Here is an 18,650-nt window from a genome sequence, read left to right on the forward strand (position 1 = left end):
TGCCCTAAACAATGAACCACGCCCATTACAAAGCAATAACACGGTTGTGCGTGTGGGTGTGAATGAAAGTAAGGGTTCATTTTACTAGTAATTATGTCTTCCTGTGCGGCTGCTGACTGAAGATTCTGTAGAATAGGGGTCTTCAACCTTTTCTTGCCCAGGGACCCCCTCCCAGGCAAGAATATGTTAATAATAACAATATGCTCAATAATAACATTCGATAAATAAACTGAATTCACTGGTGATCACTGCATTCATCATACGACTGTTTAAGGTAGCCAACATCCATGATGTGATCTCCACCCAAGACCAGACCCAGAGCAAGGTCGAGAGTTCAGCAATCAAATAGTCAGGCAACTGGTGGAATTAATAATTATGCTCTTCACACCTTTCTGCACTGACTACTCTTCACCCCTTTTGACCCTCAAGATGTTCATGAATAGATCGTTCTGTACCGCCTTATTCAATATCGCTCAAGACGGTGACACATTTCTAACAAAGTGAGATAGGCAAAGCTAGGTGTGATCGACAATCTGATTTTACATGAGGAACGTGTGAGAGCAAAGGTCAGACTCTGGAGGAATTAAATTGAAATGAATCACATTGGATATAAGCCTTCACGGAGTCTTTTGTAAAAATAAATATAAAAAACACTCCCAAATGTCATCTTGAATATGGTGAACCTATTTGTCTAATGATTCTTATCTCTTTATGACAGTTGATCAAACATAACCTATTTTGAAGAACAAAGCCCGTGAGAATACCCTGGGAAAATACCCATTTCAATTGTCAGATTGTATGCTGTTAGGCCAGGCAACTCCTCTTCCCTGGCCAAATGCTCTGGTGTAGACAAAACAAAGCAGCACCACACCCATGGGCACAGCTTGGCGCCCTAGGGCAGTTATTGCTATGGGTGGTGGCCAAACTATACCTGGCAATCTGCACCAAGCATTCATTTCCCACTTCTCAGGAAACCCTAAAATGGAATTAGGTGTTGATGTTCAGACATGTTAAATGACTCATTAGAGCAGAGTTGAACTTTTGTGTTGAAGTAACAGCACTTCTATCCTTCAATCATACTATCTATGCACACTTACGGTTTGTAGTTTCCAAAAGTCAGTGGTCGGCTCTATGATTATTACCTTGTAATAAACCAAAATGCCAGTGTAAACAAAGAAACAATACCTATATATGGTAAGTAAATGTACTAAAGGTCCATATTTCAAAATACATCTATTTCTCTTCAAGTTGAAGATCTTTGTGTGTAAGTGTTTGCATTTCCAGCAAAGACTATAGCACAGATGGGAGACATCACATGGTTAATCTTTGAAAGGTATATCACATGGGTCACCTTATCTTGCCTGTCTATTTGTTTGGTTTGCCATTAGAATTGTATTGCTATCCTCAGGTGGTTAGTATCTGCTACATGTGCAACATTGCCCTCTGGTGGTAAAAAAGGTCAATTAGAACCACAACGAAATGGAGATATCTTTATACCGCAAGACTCCAAAGTGAATGGTGCACTGTGACTGGAATCGAACCCACAACCATTGGTGTTGCAAGCGCCATGCTCTACCGATTAAGTTACTAACTAAGCTTAGCAGATGATATGAACAGAATGTCTGAAAGACTGTAGGCTCTTCCAAAGCTGCAGCGTCATTGAGTGTTGATTCCCGTGTGGCTCAGTTGGCAGAGCACGGCACTTGCAACACCAGGGTTGTGGGCTCAATTCCCAAAAGGGGGTTCAGTCTGAAAAAGTATGCACTCACTACTGTAAGTCATTTTGGATAAGAGCATCTGCTAAAATGACAATGTTTTTTTTAAATAAAGTGGAGTCATTAATTTGCAGATCCTAAGAAGTAATCACACTATAACAAACACAGTTCACATAAATCCAAATATTAGTATAGACTGTTTATTATGTACTTTACAATCATGTCCTTCAAATTGTCAATAACAATCCATATAATCAAGTGGATTGAATACTGCCTGAAATGTTACCATGGATTGTTAGTAACTACACAATATTAGCTAGAGTTCCATTTTAACCAAGATGATTCAAAGGAGTGACGAGATACATTTAACTAACCCACATTTATGATGATAATTGAATGTATCTATGTGTAATATAAAAAAAACAAATGATTCAGTCTTTTCCCATCATTAATTGCACTAAACTGAACCCCTGAAAGAAGCAGGACAGGGTTACAGTTCTGTGCTTTTAAATTGACAATCTCTGCATATGCAGCAATGGTTGCACTGGCCTTCGTTTTACAGTACATTCAATTACAAGGTAGGTACATTAAAAGCTTTATCTTGCTAATCAAGTGCAGGTACCCAAACAACTTGATCTTCTCAACTCTAAATGACTCTTTACAAGTGTGCCTTGATTGGTTACCAAAATTATTTGTTAATGTCATAAATAAAAATCATTAGAGCAAATGACTATGATTAAAATCAACAGTTTCTAAAAACACTACACAAGACAAGCGAATGCGTTCAAATCTCTCTCTTTGGGACAGTGCAGCCACCACTCAAGAGATCTGATCATCTCCTCCCAACACGTCTACGAAATAAAAGCCTAATGTACAGCTCAAGAGGGGGAACTGTGCTTTGTCACCCCACAGTCCATTTGAAACTGGCCATGTCACAGGAGCTCTTGTCCTGCAGGGCACTCGGATGCTGAATTCCAAATGGATCCTTAAGACTACTCCTTAGACACTCCTGCTGATCTGAGAGGATTTGGATAGGTGGAAGCAATATGGTAATAGTTCCACCCATCCAATCAGTAGACAAAGCTACGACAGCAATGCATCCACCTATCCAAGCCTTTCAGATCTCCAGGAGTGCCTAGGGTGTAAGGGCTAGGGGGGGGTCAATTTGGAACTTAGTGTAACATTCACAACAACTGAACAAAACATGGCTCCAACTAAAAGCAGACGTCATACATCGTCCCCGAGTTGTGCTAAAGAGGCTCTAAGCTGCTATACACTGTAAAAGGAAGTCATGAAACAGAGGAAAGAATTGGTCCCACCAAGACCCTGAGTGGTGGAATGCAAGCCAGACCTGAGGAACCTCCTAGTGCCAATGCAATCCTCAAGTCTGGACTATAGGAAAGATGTACGTTAAGAATGTGTTTATCACCTGATTGTCTCATGGCCAATTGTCACGAGAAGCTGTCATTGTTCGAGAATGAAGATGAGTAAGTAAGCAATCCAAAGATTGCCGAGTGGAATTTACAGATGGACAAAGTTAAAACTAAACAAAACATAGCAGCTAAGCACATGAGCAAAACCACTTCAAGAAATGTCCTTTTCTTCTGGTTTCAAGTCATTAAGTCAAACCTTATGCTGCATGCTTCTACTGCAGTGAATCCTCAATAGCATAAAGTACATTCAGTCGATGCAGACAGTCCCAGGACCTCTTTAAAGCTGGTATCCTTAAAGGTGAAACTGCCACGTCCGTTTGCAATATTACAACAGCAAATAAGTAACTGCAAACACTTTTCCCCCATCGGACATCATTCGCTAAGCGATAGAACAGCTGCATATGTACTGTCATTTATTTGATCTTAATCCTCGACGCTCCCCACCGCTGCTTCATCAACAAAAACAGCCATGGGGCATTATTTCCCCTACAGCAGATTCCATCTTTAAGATCAGTTCCTCACAGTTCATTTTATACCCCCACCCTCCTCCTGCCTCTATTCCTCTGGCTCCAGAGGGCAGGGGTCCTGTCCGTCCAGTGGCCTACAGAGGCGGTTCAGAGGCTGGGCAAGGGGGAATCCCCTCAGCCTTTCCTGGAGGCTCCCCACAGCCAGCCTCATCTGGTCCTCTGCCCCCTGTAGAGCCTTCACCTCCATGGAGTAGAAGATGTAGAGCAGGAAGGTGGTGATCAGGATGGCAAAGCACAGCACCCCCAATAGGTAAAAGGAGGCCCGGGGGAAGGGCTGGTCAGCTCTCAGGGCTAGCCAGGGAACAGCAGCGATGGCCAGCTCCAACAGCAGCAGGGCCATGCCCATCACCCCGGTACGAGCTGCCGTGTAGCGCATCCTCTCAGCACAGTACAGGCCCACCTTCACCTCAGTACGGGCCTCCGTCACAATGTCCACCAGCTCAGCCAGCTTACCTGAGGGAAGAAGGGAAAAAGCAAGTCAAATCCTAGGCCATCACATTTGGAAGATTACTGACAAAATGCATACATCAGCTTTAAGAGTCATAATAACAATATTAAAAACCTGTAAGAGTGTTAGATTAATTTAGTTCACATGTATTCATTAATCAATTCAATTAAAATGTCCCTCATCCTGCCGACAAAGCCAATATGTTGAAGGATTTCTATCAATAATGACTAAATAATGTATACATTTGGCGTAGAGTTATAACGTACAGATTTATATGCTGTCTGATGAAGAATGTTTGTACATAGGCCAAGAGGAAGGGGTAACAGACAACTTGTGATCACAGTGAAACTAACAACAGGAAGGATGTCTGGTCCCCAACCAGGGAGGGGAGAAACCGTTGGGCTTGCAGTAGATTGTGTAACATGTGGTAGCATATGTTAAGCAATATGTATGTGTTGGAATGGAATTGAAAAGCAGCTTTGTCATTGTCTTAGAGGCGGAGGGACATTTATGACGAAATGAGAGGTATATAAACCAATGTACATGAAATGATGGGTAGAGCTCTCGAGAATAAACGCTATTGATTCATTTTGATGGCTGGTCTCTGTCTATTTTTAGGCAAATAAGAACCTTACAAATTCTTAGGAATGGACAGAGAGTTTTAATTTAATTGATTAATTAACACATATGAACTAAATTAATCTAACATTTGGTCCTTCGAAGCCGGATCTAAATATCTGCCCCGGTCATCTGAAGGTAACAAGCCGAGAACCGTGCACGGGCGGGCCGTGGTCCCGTAAAATAAAGTCCTGTCCCCTGACATTGAGGCTCTATAACAGGCCGGTATACACCCCAGGTTGACAGGAACGGTGACTAGATCCAACCAACATTATTTTATGCAAATAAGAACCTTACAAATTCTTAGAAACGGACAAAGTGTTTTGCTTTGTTATAATTTAATTGGTTAATGAACATATTGGAAAGTAATTCCTTTAACAAAGCGTTACACTTCAAATCATTGTGAACCACATCTAGGCTTACCTGCAGCACAGTCCTGCTCACCTCTGGTCTCATCTCCTCCTGCCTGTTGGGTCAGAGTCTGCAGCTGCAGGTCTGCGCTAAGGGCCTCGTGGTCAGAGTAAGGGAAGGGATGGTCAGGGACAGAACCCTTGGTGGTTGACAGAGACTCACACTGGATGGACACTCTTCCTGACCCCTAGGAATGACAACACATTTTAGTGTACAAGATGTACCATCAATACAATGATCAATGTCTCTTCGATGTATATTTTATAATAAGTAGGCACATTTAACATCCAGTACATATTGGTAGACTGTTAGAAACTACAACAAAAGCCAGATATCCAACAATCCTTCCCACTGTCACCTTGTAGAGGATGTAATCTATTCTGATGCCCTTCTCGAAGGGGCAGAGCTCTTTGGGATTGATGAAAGGGTTATCTGCTATAAGAGTGATGCCGTCCTCACAGCCCTACGGAGAAAAGATGATTAAAAGCTTTTCAGTTCATTTTAATAAAGCATTCGAGGCATGTCCGCAACTAATAAAACAATCAATCTCTCCTCTGCAAGATATTTCAGTTCGATTTCAAATGAAAAAAAGAATGACACTGGACTGATCATCATACATCAAACTTAGCAGTCTCTGTGTAACTGTCCCGGAGGCCAGTGTATGTCCGTAGCAACCGGTTGCCAAGGTCCTGGGGATGCAGGTTCAGATCTCCGGCCAAAATCACCAGGTCTGCTCCACTGGAGGTATGACTAACAGAATAGATCAGAATAACACCCATTAAAATGGCACCGAAATTAAGATGGCAAGAGGCAGTGTGCATTGAGTGTTAGCCTCCTTACCGAATAAACTGCTGCAGCTCCCAGGCCTGTACCACTCTATGAGGTAAGTAGGAGTCTTTCTCCCTGCAGTATTCTGCATGCAGCTGGACAACACACACAGGAAGAGGACACCACATTAGCGATAGATACATCTCATATGCATGTCTGCTTCAGGTAGAAGTTACCCCTAGGCACAGATCCAGGATCAGCAAACTCCCCAAAATCCTAACCTTAAAAGGGCACTCCGCAGATCAAACAACTAAGCGGACTCCCCACCACTGCTGAGGGATGGGTTTGGAGAAATGTAAGCACTCTCAAATTCATTGACAGTGCTAACCATGTGTATGTGACCAATAAATTTGATTTGAAAAAGCATATATATTTTGGGTTCTGATAGGGTACTACAGTTGAACTAAGCTCATGAGTCATGTAAAGTATATTTGGAAAGTATTCAGACCCCTTGACATTTTGTTACATTACCTTATTCTAAAGTTGATTATATTGTTTACCCCCCCTCATCAATCTACACACAACACCCCATAATAAAGCAAAAACGTTATTTTTTAAATGTTTGCTAGTTTATCACATTTACATAAGTATTCAGACCCTTTACTCAGTACTTTGTTGAAGAACCACTGGCAGCGATTACAGAATTGAGTCTTCTTGGGTATGACGCTAAGCGCTTGGCACAAGTATATTTAGGGAGTTTCTCCCATTTTTCTCTGCAGATCGACTCAAACTCTGTCAGGTTGGATGGGGAGCGTTGCTGCACAGCTATTTTCAGGTCTCTCCAGAGATGTTTGATCGGGTTCTAGTCTGGACTCTGACTGGGCCACTCAAGGACATTCAGAGACTTGTCCCGAAGTCACTCCTGCTTTGTCTTGGCTGTGCGCTTAGAGTCGTTGTTCTGTTGGAAGGTGACCCTTCTCCCATGTCTGAGATCCTGAGCAGGTTTTCATCAAGGATCTCTCTGCACTTTGCTCCATTCATCTTTCCCTCGAACATGACTAGTGTCCCAACAACATCCCCACAGCATGATGCTGCCACCACCATGCTTCCCCATAGGGATTGTGCCAGGTTCTCTCTAGACGTGACGCCAAATAGTTCAATCTTGGTTTCATTAGACCAGAGAATCTTGTTTCTCATGGTCCGAGTCCTTTAGGTGACTTTTGGCAAACTCCAAGAGGGCTGTCATGTGCCTTTTACTGAGGAGTAGCTTCAGGACAAGGACAACCATCTCCAGAGGAACTCTGGAGATCTGTTAGAGTGACCATCGGGTTCTTGGTCACCTCCCTGACCAAGTCCTTTCTCCCCCGATTGCTCAGTTTGGCTGGGCAGCCAGCTCTAGGAAAGATCTTCGTGGTTCCAAACTCCTTCCATTTAAGAATGATGGAGGCCACTGTGTTCTTGGGGACCTTCAATGCTGCAGACATTTTTTTGGTACCTGTCACCAGATCTGTGCCTCGACACAATCGTGCCTCAATCGTGCCTCAGGCTTGTTTTTTGCTCTGACATGCACTGTCAACTGCAGGACTTTCTATAGACAGCTGTGTTTCTTTCCAAAACATGCCCAATCAATTGAATTTACCACAGGTGGACTCCAATCATGTTGTAGATACATCAAGGATGATCAATGGTAACAGGATGCACCTCAGCTCAATTTCAAGTATCATAGCATAGGGTATGAATACTTATGTAAATAAGGTATTTCTGTTTTTTAATCCATTTTGTCATTATGGTGTATAGATTGAGGAGGGAAAATGTATTTAATCCATTTTTAGAATAAGGCCGTAATGTAATAAAATGTGGAAAACGTCAAAGGGTCTGAATACTTTCCAAATGCACAGTCATTTTCTTTAAAAAAAATGTATGTAGCAACTACAGATTTCCCTTTAAACCATTATGGAGAAATTAACTAAACTGCCCTTGGACCAGGGCACCATCGTCTTATTCCCAAGTGTGGATGAGAAGTCTGGATAGAAACACTTACATGTGTGACGAAGACGTGTGCTGCCAGTCTGCCTATGTTTAATATGACCATCCCCACAGCCTTGCCTCCAAACCAGTCTCCATGGTGGGCCTGGAACAGAGGACAGGATACGTAGTGAGGACTGAAGAGAATGCCTGACTACCTACCAAAGACAAACTCATCATACTGTACACACAAATGTCTGAGGACTAGATGACTTACCATGTATGGGTAGCCGTTTAATGAATAGCGGTAGAGAAATGCGTCATGGATTCTATGTCTGGAGAACGTGGCCATTCCACTGCCTATGACTCCACTGTGGACACACAAACACAACATTAAGATACATGTGTAGGCTACCACATGTTACTAGAGTGTGTTTGGTCACACTTCACTTTAAGGGTAGGCTACATACAGAAGGACTTTATAACACATTCATACCTATGCGCTGCTTATGAATGTGTTATGCATGGGTTTTGAAGTCCTACTGTTCAAGTAAAGTGTTTAGTCCTGTTTCTCTTGTGTCTAAAAGCTGCATACTGTTAGACATGATAAGACTGCAAACTACACCAGTCCAGATAAAGTATATACGCTGAAAAGTGTATGCGACCTCTGACTAAAAATGTAAGAACCAACTCACTCAAATCTGCAGACTTAAATATCTCCTCCACTCTTTTAGTGAATTACTGAGAGGATTAGAAAAGCAAGGCTTTTGAACTAATCTCAACCCTGTGCCTTGGTATGGGAGGTCAAGCAAGTATTAAGCTTAACTTGGAGAAATTCCATTGTGCAATAGCTAGCTAATCTTCCTGCTTTGAGGTCATTCTCTGGAAAAATAATTCTACCAAATTAACAGTGTGGTTGACATGAAAACGCAGTGTACAATACAGAGCACAGGGATCACTGTGTGTTTGCTGTGTTCCCATTAAATGAAGTCCTTAAAGGTTTGATTGAGAAACTGAGTGAAAACGTGGGAGTCAGATTTAAAATATTTTCCACATATGTTCTGAGAGTTGATGAAGGGATTACTAGGAAAACTAACTACATGGAGGTCCTATAGGGCCAGCAACACCAACAGATTGAACCAGATTTCTAATTGTACCTTTTGAAGTAATGAGAGTGTGGATGGGTAGAGGAAAGTTTCCTTTTCAAGCAGAGGAAGTCTTTTTCACTCCAGACCTGAAGAATAAACCCAGGGGAACATTGAGAACACACAGCGCCTTCAGAAAGTATTCATACCCTTTGATTTACTCCACATTTTGTTGTGTTACAGCCTGAATAAAACCTTAATTAAATAGCTTTTTATTCTCATAATACCCCATAATGATAAAGTGAAAGTGTTTTTAGAAATGTTTATTGAAAATTAAATCTCATTCACACCCCTTAGTGAATACATGTTAGAATCACATTTGGCAGTGATTACAGCTGTGAGTCTTTCTGGGTAAGCATCTAAGAGCTTCCCACACCTGGAATTTACAATACTTGCCCATTACTCTTCAAGCTCTGTCAAATTGGTTGTTGATCATTGCTAGACACCCATTTTTATGTCTTGACATAGATTTTCAAGCAGAATTAAGTTACAACTGTAACTCAGCCACATTCACGGTCTATTTGGTAAGCAACTTTAGTGCAGATTTGACCATGTGTTTTAGGTTACTGTCTTGCTGAAAGGAGAATTTATCTCCCAGTGTCTGGTGGAAAGTAGACTGAACCATGTGTTCATCTAGTATTTTCCTGTGCTTAGCTCTATTACGTTTCTTTTTTATCCTGAAAAACTCCCCAGTCCTTAATGATGACAAGCATACTCATAATATAATGCTGCCCCCACTATGCTTATAAATATGGAGAGTGGTACTCAGTAATGTGTTATATTTGCCCCAAACATAACACCATGTATTCAGGACAAATTACTTTGCCACATTTTTTGCAGTATTACTTTAGTGCCTTGTTGCAAACAGGATGCATATTTTGGAATATTTGGATTTATTCTGTACAGGCATCCTTTTCACTGTCAATTAGGTTGGTATTGTGGAGTATTTACAATGTTGCTGATCCATCCTCAGTTTTCTCCTATCACAGCCATTAAACTCTAACTGTTGGCCTCGTGGTGAAATCCCTGAGCGGTTTCCTTCCTCTCCAGCAACTGCATTAGGAAGGTAGCCTGTATGTTTGTAGTGACTGGGTGTATTGATACACCATCCAAAGTGTTATTAATAACTTTACCATGCTCAAAGGGACATTCAATGTCCGCTTTTTATTTGACACCAATCTACCAATAGGTGCCCTTCTTTGCGAGGCATTGGAAAACCTCCCTGGTCTTTGTGGTTGAAAATCACTTCTTGACTCCGGGACCTTACGGATAATTGCATGTGTGGAGTACAGAGATGTTAAACACTAGTATTGTTAAGCAAATGGTTACTCCTGAACTTATTTAGGCTTGCCATAACAAAGTGGTTGAATACTTAATGACTCAAGAAACATCCGCTTTTAATTTTTAATGAATTTGGAAAAACAATTCCACTCACATTATGGGGTATTGTGTAGGCCAGTGACAAACTAAATCTAAATGTACTCATTTTTAAATGCAAGCTGAAACACAACTAAATATGGAAAACGTCAAGGTGACTGAACACTTTCTGAAGGCACTGTACTTGAAGATATTGAATAACAAGTGCTCAGTTAGCGAAGGCTTCACACCATGCTAATTAATTGCATCAAGACAAGTGTTGAAAAGCTTGTTCAATAGATAGGGATAACTTTGTGGCGTATATATACACAGTTTAACTCAGACGTTTACAAATACCTTAGCCAAATAAACTGAGTTTAAATGTTTCATAATTTCTGACATTTAAATCCTTGTAAAAAATTCCCTGTCTTAGGTCAGTTAGGATGACCACTTTACTTTAAGTATGTGAAATGTCAGAATAAAAGTAGATAAATCATTCTATTTCAGCTTTTATTTCTTTCATCATATTCCCAATGGGTAAGCGGTTTACATGCTGTACTTGAAGAGTACAGTCACTCAATTAGTATTTGGTAGCATTGCCTTTAAAATTGTTTAACTTGGGTCAGCCTTCCACAAGCTTCCCACAATAAGTTGGGTGAATGTTGGCCCATTCCTCCTGACAGAGCTGGTGTAACTGAGTCAGGTTTGTGGGCCTCCTTGCTCACACACACTTTTTCAGTTCTGCCCACATATTTTCTATAGGATTGAGGTCAGGGCTTTGTGATGGCCACTCCAATACTTTGACTTTGTTGTCCTTAAGCCATTTTGCCACAACTTTGGAAGTATGCTTGAGGTCATTGTCCATTTGGAAGACCCATTTGCGACAAAGCTATAACTTCCTGACTGATGTCTTGAGATGTTGCTTCAATATATCCACTTAATTTTCATGCCTCATGATGCCATGTATTTTGTGAAGTGCACCAGTCCCTCCTGCAGCAAAGCACACCCACAACATGATGCTGAAACCCTCGTGCTTCACTGTTGAGATGGTGTTCTTCGGATTGAAAGCGTCCCCCTTTTTCCTCCAAACATAACGATGGTCATTATGGCCAAACAGTTATTTCCTCAGACCAGAGGACATTTCTCCAAAAAAAACGTACAATCTGTGTACCTGTGGATGTATTTCAAGGCCTACCTTCAAATACAGTGCCTCTTTGCTTGACATCATGGGAAAGTCAAAAGAAATCAGAAAGAAAATTGTAGACCTCCACAAGTCTGGTCCACCCCTGGGAGCAATTTCCAAATGCCTGAAGGTGCCACGTTCATCTGTACAAACAATAGTACGCAAGTATAAACACCATGGGACCACGCAGCCGCCATATCGCTCAGGAAGGAGACACGTTCTGTCTCCTAGAGATGGACGTACTTTGGTGCGAAAAGCGAAAATCAATCCCAGAACAACAGCAAAGGACTTTGTGAAGATGCTGGAGGAAACAGGTACAAAAGTATCTATATCCACAGTAAAACAAGTCCTATATCGACATAACCTGAAAGGCCGCTCAGCAAGGAAGAAGCCACTGCCCCAAAAGCACCATAAAAAAGCCAGACTACGGTTTGCAACTGCACATGGGGACAAAGATCGTACTTTTTGGAGAAAGGTCCTATGGTCTGATGAAACAAAAATAGAACTCTTTGTCCATAATGACCAACGTTATGTTTGGAGGAAAAAGGGGAACGCTTGCAAGCCAAAGAACGCCATCTCAACCGTGAAGCACGGGGTGGCAGCATCATGTTGTGGGGGTGGCAGCATCATGTTGTGGGGGTGCTTTGCTGCAGGAGGGACTGGTGCACTTCACAAAATACATGGCATCATGAGAAGGAAATGTATGTGGATATATTGAAGGAAAATCTCAAGACATCAGTCAGGAAGTTAAAACTTGGTCGCAAATGGGTCTTCCAAATGGACAATGACCCCAAGCATACTTCCAAAGTGGTGGCAAAATGGATTAAGGAAAACAAAGTCAAGGTATTGGAGTTGCCATCACAAAGCCCTGACCTGAATCCTATAGAAAATGTGTGGGCAGAACTAAAAAAGCGTGTGTGAGCAAGGAGGCCTACAAACCTGACTCAGTTTCACCAGCTCTGTCAGGAGGAATGGCCCAAATTCACCCAACTTGTTGTGGGAAGCTTGTGGAAGGCTACCCAAAACGTTTGACCCAAGATAAACAATTTAAAGGCAATGCAACCAAATACTAATTGAGTGTATGTAAACTTCTGACCCACTGGGAATGTGATGAAAGAAAAGCTGAAATAAATTATTCTCTCTACTATTATTCTGATGTTTCACATTCTTAAAATAAAGTGGTGATCTAACTGACCTAAAACAGGGATTTTAAACTAGGATTAAATGTCAGGAATTTTGAAAAATGTAATTTAAATATATTTGGCTAAGGTGTATGTAAACTTCCGACTTCAACTAACACACACACACACACACACACATATATATATATATATATATATATATATAAATATAAAATATAAACACTGCTCAAAAAAATAAAGGGAACACTTAAACAACACAATGTAACTCCAAGTCAATCACACTTCTGTGAAATCAAACTGTCCACTTAGGAAGCAACACTGATTGACAATAAATTTCACATGCTGTTGTGCAAATGGAATAGCCAACAGGTGGAAATTATAGGCAATTAGCAAGACACCCCCAATAAAGGAGTGGTTCTTCAGGTGGTGACCACAGACCACTTCTCAGTTCCTATGCTTCCTGGCTGATGTTTTGGTCACTTTTGAATGCTGGCGGTGCTTTCACTCTAGTGGTAGCATGAAATGGAGTCTACAACCCACACAAGTGGCTCAGGTAGTGCAGCTCATCCAGGATGACACATCAATGCGAGCTGTGGCAAGAAGGTTTGCTGTGTCTGTCAGCGTAGTGTCCAGAGCATGGAGGTGCTACCAGGAGACAGGCCAGTACATCAGGATACGTGGAGGAGGCCGTAGGAATGCAACAACCCAGCAGCAGTACCGCTACCTCCGCCTTTGTGCAAGGAGGAGCAGGCGGAGCACTGCCAGAGCCCTGCGAAATGACCTCCAGCAGGCCACAAATGTGCATGGGTCTGCTCAAACGGTCAGAAACAGACTCCATGAGGGTGGTATGAGGGCCCGGCGTCCACAGGTGGGGGTTGTGCTTACAGCCCAACACCGTGCAGGATGTTTGGCATTTGCCAGAGAACACCAAGATTGGCAAATTCGCCACTGGCGCCCTGTGCTCTTCACAGATGAAAGCAGGTTCACACTGAGCACATGTGACAGACGTGACAGAGTCTGGAGACGCCGTGGAGAACGTTCTGCTGCCTGCAACATCCTCCAGCATGACCGGTTTGGCGGTGGGTCAGTCATGGTGTGGGGTGGCATTTCTTTGGGGGGCCGCACAGCCCTCCATGTGCACGCCAGAGGTAGCCTGACTGCCATTAGGTACCGAGATGAGATCATCAGACCCCTTGTGAGACCATATGCTGGTGCGGTTGGCTCTGGGTTCCTCCTAATGCAAGACAATGCTAGACCTCATGTGGCTGGAGTGTGTCAGCAGTTCCTGCAAGAGGAAGGCATTGATGCTATGGACTGGCCCGCCCGTTCCCCAGACCTGAATCCAATTGAGCAAATCTGGGACATGTCTCGCTCCATCCACCAACGCCACGTTGCACCACAGACTGTCCAGGAGTTGGCGGATGCTTTAGTCCAGGTCTGGAAGGAGATCCCTCAGGAGACCATCCGCCACCTCATCAGGAGCATGCCCAGGTGTTGTAGGGAGGTCATACAGGCACGTAGAGGCCACACACACTACTGAGCCTCATTTGGACTTGTTTTAAGAACATTACATCAAAGTTGGATCAGCCTGTAGTGTGGTTTTCCACTTTAATGTTGAGTGTGACTCCAAATCCAGACCTCCATGGGTTGATAAATTTGATTTCCATTGATAATTTGTGTGATTTTGTTGTCAGCACATTCAACTATGTAAAGAAAAAAGTCTTTAATAATAATATTTCATTCATTCAGATCTAGGATATGTTATTTTAGTGTTCCCTTTATTTTTTTGAGCAGTATATGTGTATATATATATATATATATATATATAGGAATGTAAGGGTGGAAAAATTCCACAGCTTTGGCAAAATGCCCAGACAGCTGAGACAGCTGTGAGAGTGGTGGAATGGAGTGTAACACAGTGGACCTCCTTCACCAAAATATGAGCAGAACAGACCAGTGTGCACCAACCTCTTGCAGCAGGACAATATCGTGCTCCTCTCTGCTCAAAAGCTCTCCGATCATGGCGTAGCGCTCCCGACAGTGCTTGCTGAGGTAACGGATACCCCTGAGAACAGGAAGGACAGACAGACAACATTATAGCCCTAGTATGTGTGCGGTGCAAAAAAATATGTGCTTAGTCTGCATACACTAAAAACAGCACTCACCAGCAGTTGAGGGAGAAGACTCGGAGCCTGATGGTGTTGCTGTCAGCCATGGTTATAGGAATAAATGAACAGTGATGGCAGACTTCAACGGTGGTCAATGCCTGCCTGTGTGGTTAGGCTAGTCCCTGTGTGGCAGCTGAGGTTAGTCCCTGCTGTGTGGATGAAGCCACATCCCTGGTTAGAATCAGCAGTGAGGTCTATGACTGGAACTCCAACAAGACAAAACATTGACAGAGCAGAGCGAATCAACTTTGAGGCTGAATGCTCGATAAGTGTCTATAGCCTGCCTAAGCAACTTTTATTGTATGCTCACAATCCTATGTGAGAGAGGAGAGAACATTACTTGGAAGTTCAATAAAACAGCTATATAAATATACCTGGCAGCACTCAATCATTAACCCACACAGTCCAACAACGCAGCGGGCCACCACACTCACTGTCGGTCTCCTCTCTTGCAGGGGGGCATAGCAGACTGACCTACCCTAAGCCAACACACTGCTGACATAGGAGACACACTGACACAGGACAGAGGAATGACAGCCGGTGAAAAGACCGTGAGGGTTACGTTAGAATGAGAGGCCTTCCACTGAATACAAAGGGTGGGCCTAAGTTTAACCCAGTGTCAATACTCATTACCATAGTCAAAAAAAGAAAAACAGATTCCTAAAGGAGGTATTTAATTTGTTTAATAGGTAGGCCATACAAACAACAGGTGAATCCAAAACTGGTTGTATATACCCATAATTTATGTATGTTTTAATATGTGATGATTGGCCTAAGTGAATTGAAACCAATGTTAATAAAAAAATATATAAAAAATGTGTTACCAAACACACAAAGTACCTGATTTGTCAATTTGCGCATGCAATAATGTAACTAGCTAACGTTAGCTATGCATTCAAAACAGATAACCTTGCAGGCAACATACGTTGATGATCCTAAAGTTAGACACAGCCAACTGCCTTCCCTAGGCGCCTTACAATATAAGACGTTTTACAATAGGAGTTACATTCTTAGCTAGGCGCCAGAGAGCTCGAGAGACATCGTTATACCGGGAGGAGTAGGACTGTCTCGAGACCCGATTACTACCCGTAGCAGGCTAATTGACCACCACTACAGCTCGTTTGCAATGACAACCAGAGACAATCTATCGAAGTTAGTGCACCATCAACATGGCTAGCTAACACAACATTAGCTAGGCTTTAGCTAGCTAGCTAAAGCCTGTTTTGCTTTATGTTGTGCTTTATGTAGCTAGCAGGCTTTGACTTTCATGACACAGAAACAGACCCTTTACTGTTAACTGTTTATAGACTCTAGCTAGCTAACATTAGTTACATAAATGGAGAAGATGGGTGACAACTTGGTGCGAGTTAACTTTAACAATGATCCAACGTTATCAAGCTAGCCATTTATTTTAGCTAGATAGCCAATGGTTTCAATGAATTTACCAACCTTTACAAGCAGGCTTACTAGCAAGTTCCGTGTGGCTGCAATTGGTCACATGTCGCGTGCTGACAGGTCAAGAAAACAGGGTGATACTTTTTCAACCCTGTTCGTCATAATACCTTACTTTGGGTTTTGTATTATTCACTGACAAATAGATTGTTTCCAGCCAAGGCAGTTTTCCCATCGCTGCTGTGCTTGACCAAAGATGATGAATATTCTCACAAGATGCATGTCTCTCCGCCCTAACAATGGGAGTCGTCCACAAGGCGGCACTGTGGGCTGTCTAGACGACCGCCTATCCTTTCTTTTGATTGGTGGATACATCTCAATCTTGTAATTTTGGGTGGAATATTCGATGAGGGCTGTTGACGTCAACCACCAGTATTCAATTGAGAGAGAGAGATGCTACGCGACTAGCCTCGTGTCATTAATATGCATAGCCATCTCGAAACAACTCCGGTATAAAGTGTTTTTTTTTCTTCTCAAAACTGTCGTGATGTCACGTGTCCTACTTATATCAGTACACTCGTAACATCGTAGGCATTACGAAACCTGCCCCAGTATTTGTGCGTTAGAGATGTCGAGAATGTGTGATGTGTGTCTTCTCAAAATAAATACAAATTTACAAAAAATGACTTTTCGGCACCGCCAATGTAGGCCTAAATCCCTCATTACTGCCACGCACAGGTCGGAGGTCTACAACAGCTCAATACATTGGTGCCGAAGACGAATTTGTTTGTTTGCTTGTACGTTTTTATTCAGATTTTTTTGGGAAGTACATACTGGCTGTACCGGGAGTAAATGAAGATAGTTGCTCAGCGAAACTTCATATTTGGTGAGTATCAAAAGTATATTGACATTATAATGCTTGCCGAACTGTCTAATAGAGCCCCACAGTGGCGGTGCAATAATACCCATAAAACCCTGCGGTCAAACGGAAAATGGTTTCATTCCTTTTCCCACCATAAATGTTTCCCATAGAGGATTTAAGAAACACTTAAAATAAGTGACTTGCCTAGTGAAATAAAGGTTACATATTCGGCTCTATTTACTTTCACATTCGAAAATGCTACTTAGTATTAAAGTAGACATCATTGCAAGACTAAAAATCCCACAAAGCTCCTGCACGTTGTCTCCAGCTGAAACCTTCGCTAAACAGGTATTGTGTCAATGTAAAACTTGCAGTTCACACAATTGCTAATTTATTCATTACTACATTTAGCTAATATTAGATAGTTAATCCAGAGATTCTTACCTTTGCCTCCTTTGGTAGTCTCGTCCAGATCACTATGGTATTTGTAGTTCTTTGATAGCCACATTAGCAGCTAATTTTAATTTCTTTGTGGGTAAACAAAGCAAATATATTGCTTAAAATCACCTTGGCCTAGAGATATTTACATGGTTATCAAAACGTCACACAAGGGTAAGCCTACACCAAACACAGCTCTTATTTGAAGTGTTTCTGACATCCCCTATGGGAAAAACAATTAGAACCATTTTCCTGTTTGATTGCTCAGTTTTATGGGTATTTTGACTTGTACTGTGGTACTCTTTGGGAGTTTAAATCATTGCTTCCTGTGCATGTTTCCACTAGTTACTACAGCCACGAAGTAAACATTAATGGAACAAAAATATACTTAATTTAAGGTTAGGCATAAGATAAACAGTGCGGTTAAGGTTGGGTATAAAATTTGATTTTAAGAAGAGAACTGGTTGAAATAGGCAAGGTTTATGACTTGGTGGCTGTGGTAACTACTGATGACCCCATGAAAAGAGACTCATTGTCGCCACGTTCAAAACTACTGAGAACTTGGTAATCCCAACTTCCGACTTCAGTGTGTTCAAGAAAACTGGAAACTCTGGGGGAAGGGGGAGCTCAGATTGGGAAAAATCGTTTTGAACGGTCATTCAATGCGGAATTCCACGTCAGAAACTCTGTCATCTTTCTAGAGCTCCGACTTTACTACCTGAAGATCACTGACATCATGATTTTACTTAGTTTTTTCAAGAGTTCCAAAAAGTTCTGGGACACTGTAAAGTCCATGGAGAATAAGAGCACCTCCTCCCAGCTGCCCACTGCACAGAGGCTTGGAAACACGGTCACCACCGATAAATCTGCGATAATTGAGAATTTCAATAAGCATTTTTCTACGGCTGGCCATGCTTTCCACCTGGCTACTCCTAACCCGGTCAACAGCCCTGTGCCTCCCACAGAAACTTGCCCAATTCCTCCCTCATTTCCCCTTCACCCAAATCCAGATAGCTGATGTTCTGAAAGAAGTGCAAAATCTGGACCCCTACAAATCAGCCGGGCTAGACAATCTGGAC

At 42.2% G+C, this 18,650-nt stretch overlaps 1 protein-coding gene across 4 annotated transcripts; it reads right to left on the minus strand.

Annotated features, from left to right (window-relative positions):
• Nucleotides 1-1,899: 1,899 nt before the first annotated feature.
• On the minus strand, nt 1,900-16,585 carry smpd2b (sphingomyelin phosphodiesterase 2b). 4 transcript variants are annotated; one of them, XM_029670894.2, is made up of 12 exons: nt 16,329-16,585; nt 15,254-15,391; nt 14,877-15,025; nt 14,680-14,776; nt 9,043-9,119; nt 8,163-8,256; nt 7,962-8,051; nt 5,993-6,075; nt 5,770-5,902; nt 5,511-5,615; nt 5,165-5,339; nt 1,900-4,128 (listed from the first exon to the last, which is right to left on the minus strand). In XM_029670894.2, the coding sequence occupies exons 3-12, from the start codon at nt 14,924-14,926 to the stop codon at nt 3,704-3,706; spliced, it is 1,329 nt and encodes a 442-aa protein (XP_029526754.1). In that variant the 5' UTR covers nt 14,927-15,025; nt 15,254-15,391; nt 16,329-16,585; the 3' UTR covers nt 1,900-3,703. The 4 variants fall into 4 exon arrangements, with proteins under 4 accessions (XP_029526754.1, XP_029526747.1, XP_029526763.1 ...); XM_029670887.2 differs by having other exon boundaries at nt 14,877-15,028; XM_029670903.2 differs by lacking the exon at nt 15,254-15,391 and having other exon boundaries at nt 14,877-15,028.
• Nucleotides 16,586-18,650: the final 2,065 nt, after the last annotated feature.

This window comes from Oncorhynchus nerka, linkage group LG2, assembly GCF_034236695.1.
Source record: "Oncorhynchus nerka isolate Pitt River linkage group LG2, Oner_Uvic_2.0, whole genome shotgun sequence".
Taxonomy (NCBI): Eukaryota; Metazoa; Chordata; class Actinopteri; order Salmoniformes; family Salmonidae; genus Oncorhynchus; species Oncorhynchus nerka.

Excerpts from the sequence above, each read along its gene's own strand:
- smpd2b (XM_029670903.2), bottom strand. The coding sequence starts at position 14,926 with ATGGCTGACAGCAACACCATCAGGCTCCGAGTCTTCTCCCTCAACTGC. Across the intron at positions 5,903-5,992 it reads GAGCTGCAGCAGTTTATTCG|TCATACCTCCAGTGGAGCAG; the intron begins GTAAGGAGGCTA and ends CTATTCTGTTAG. Across the intron at positions 4,129-5,164 it reads TGAGCAGGACTGTGCTGCAG|GTAAGCTGGCTGAGCTGGTG; the intron begins GTAAGCCTAGAT and ends TTCTTCCCTCAG.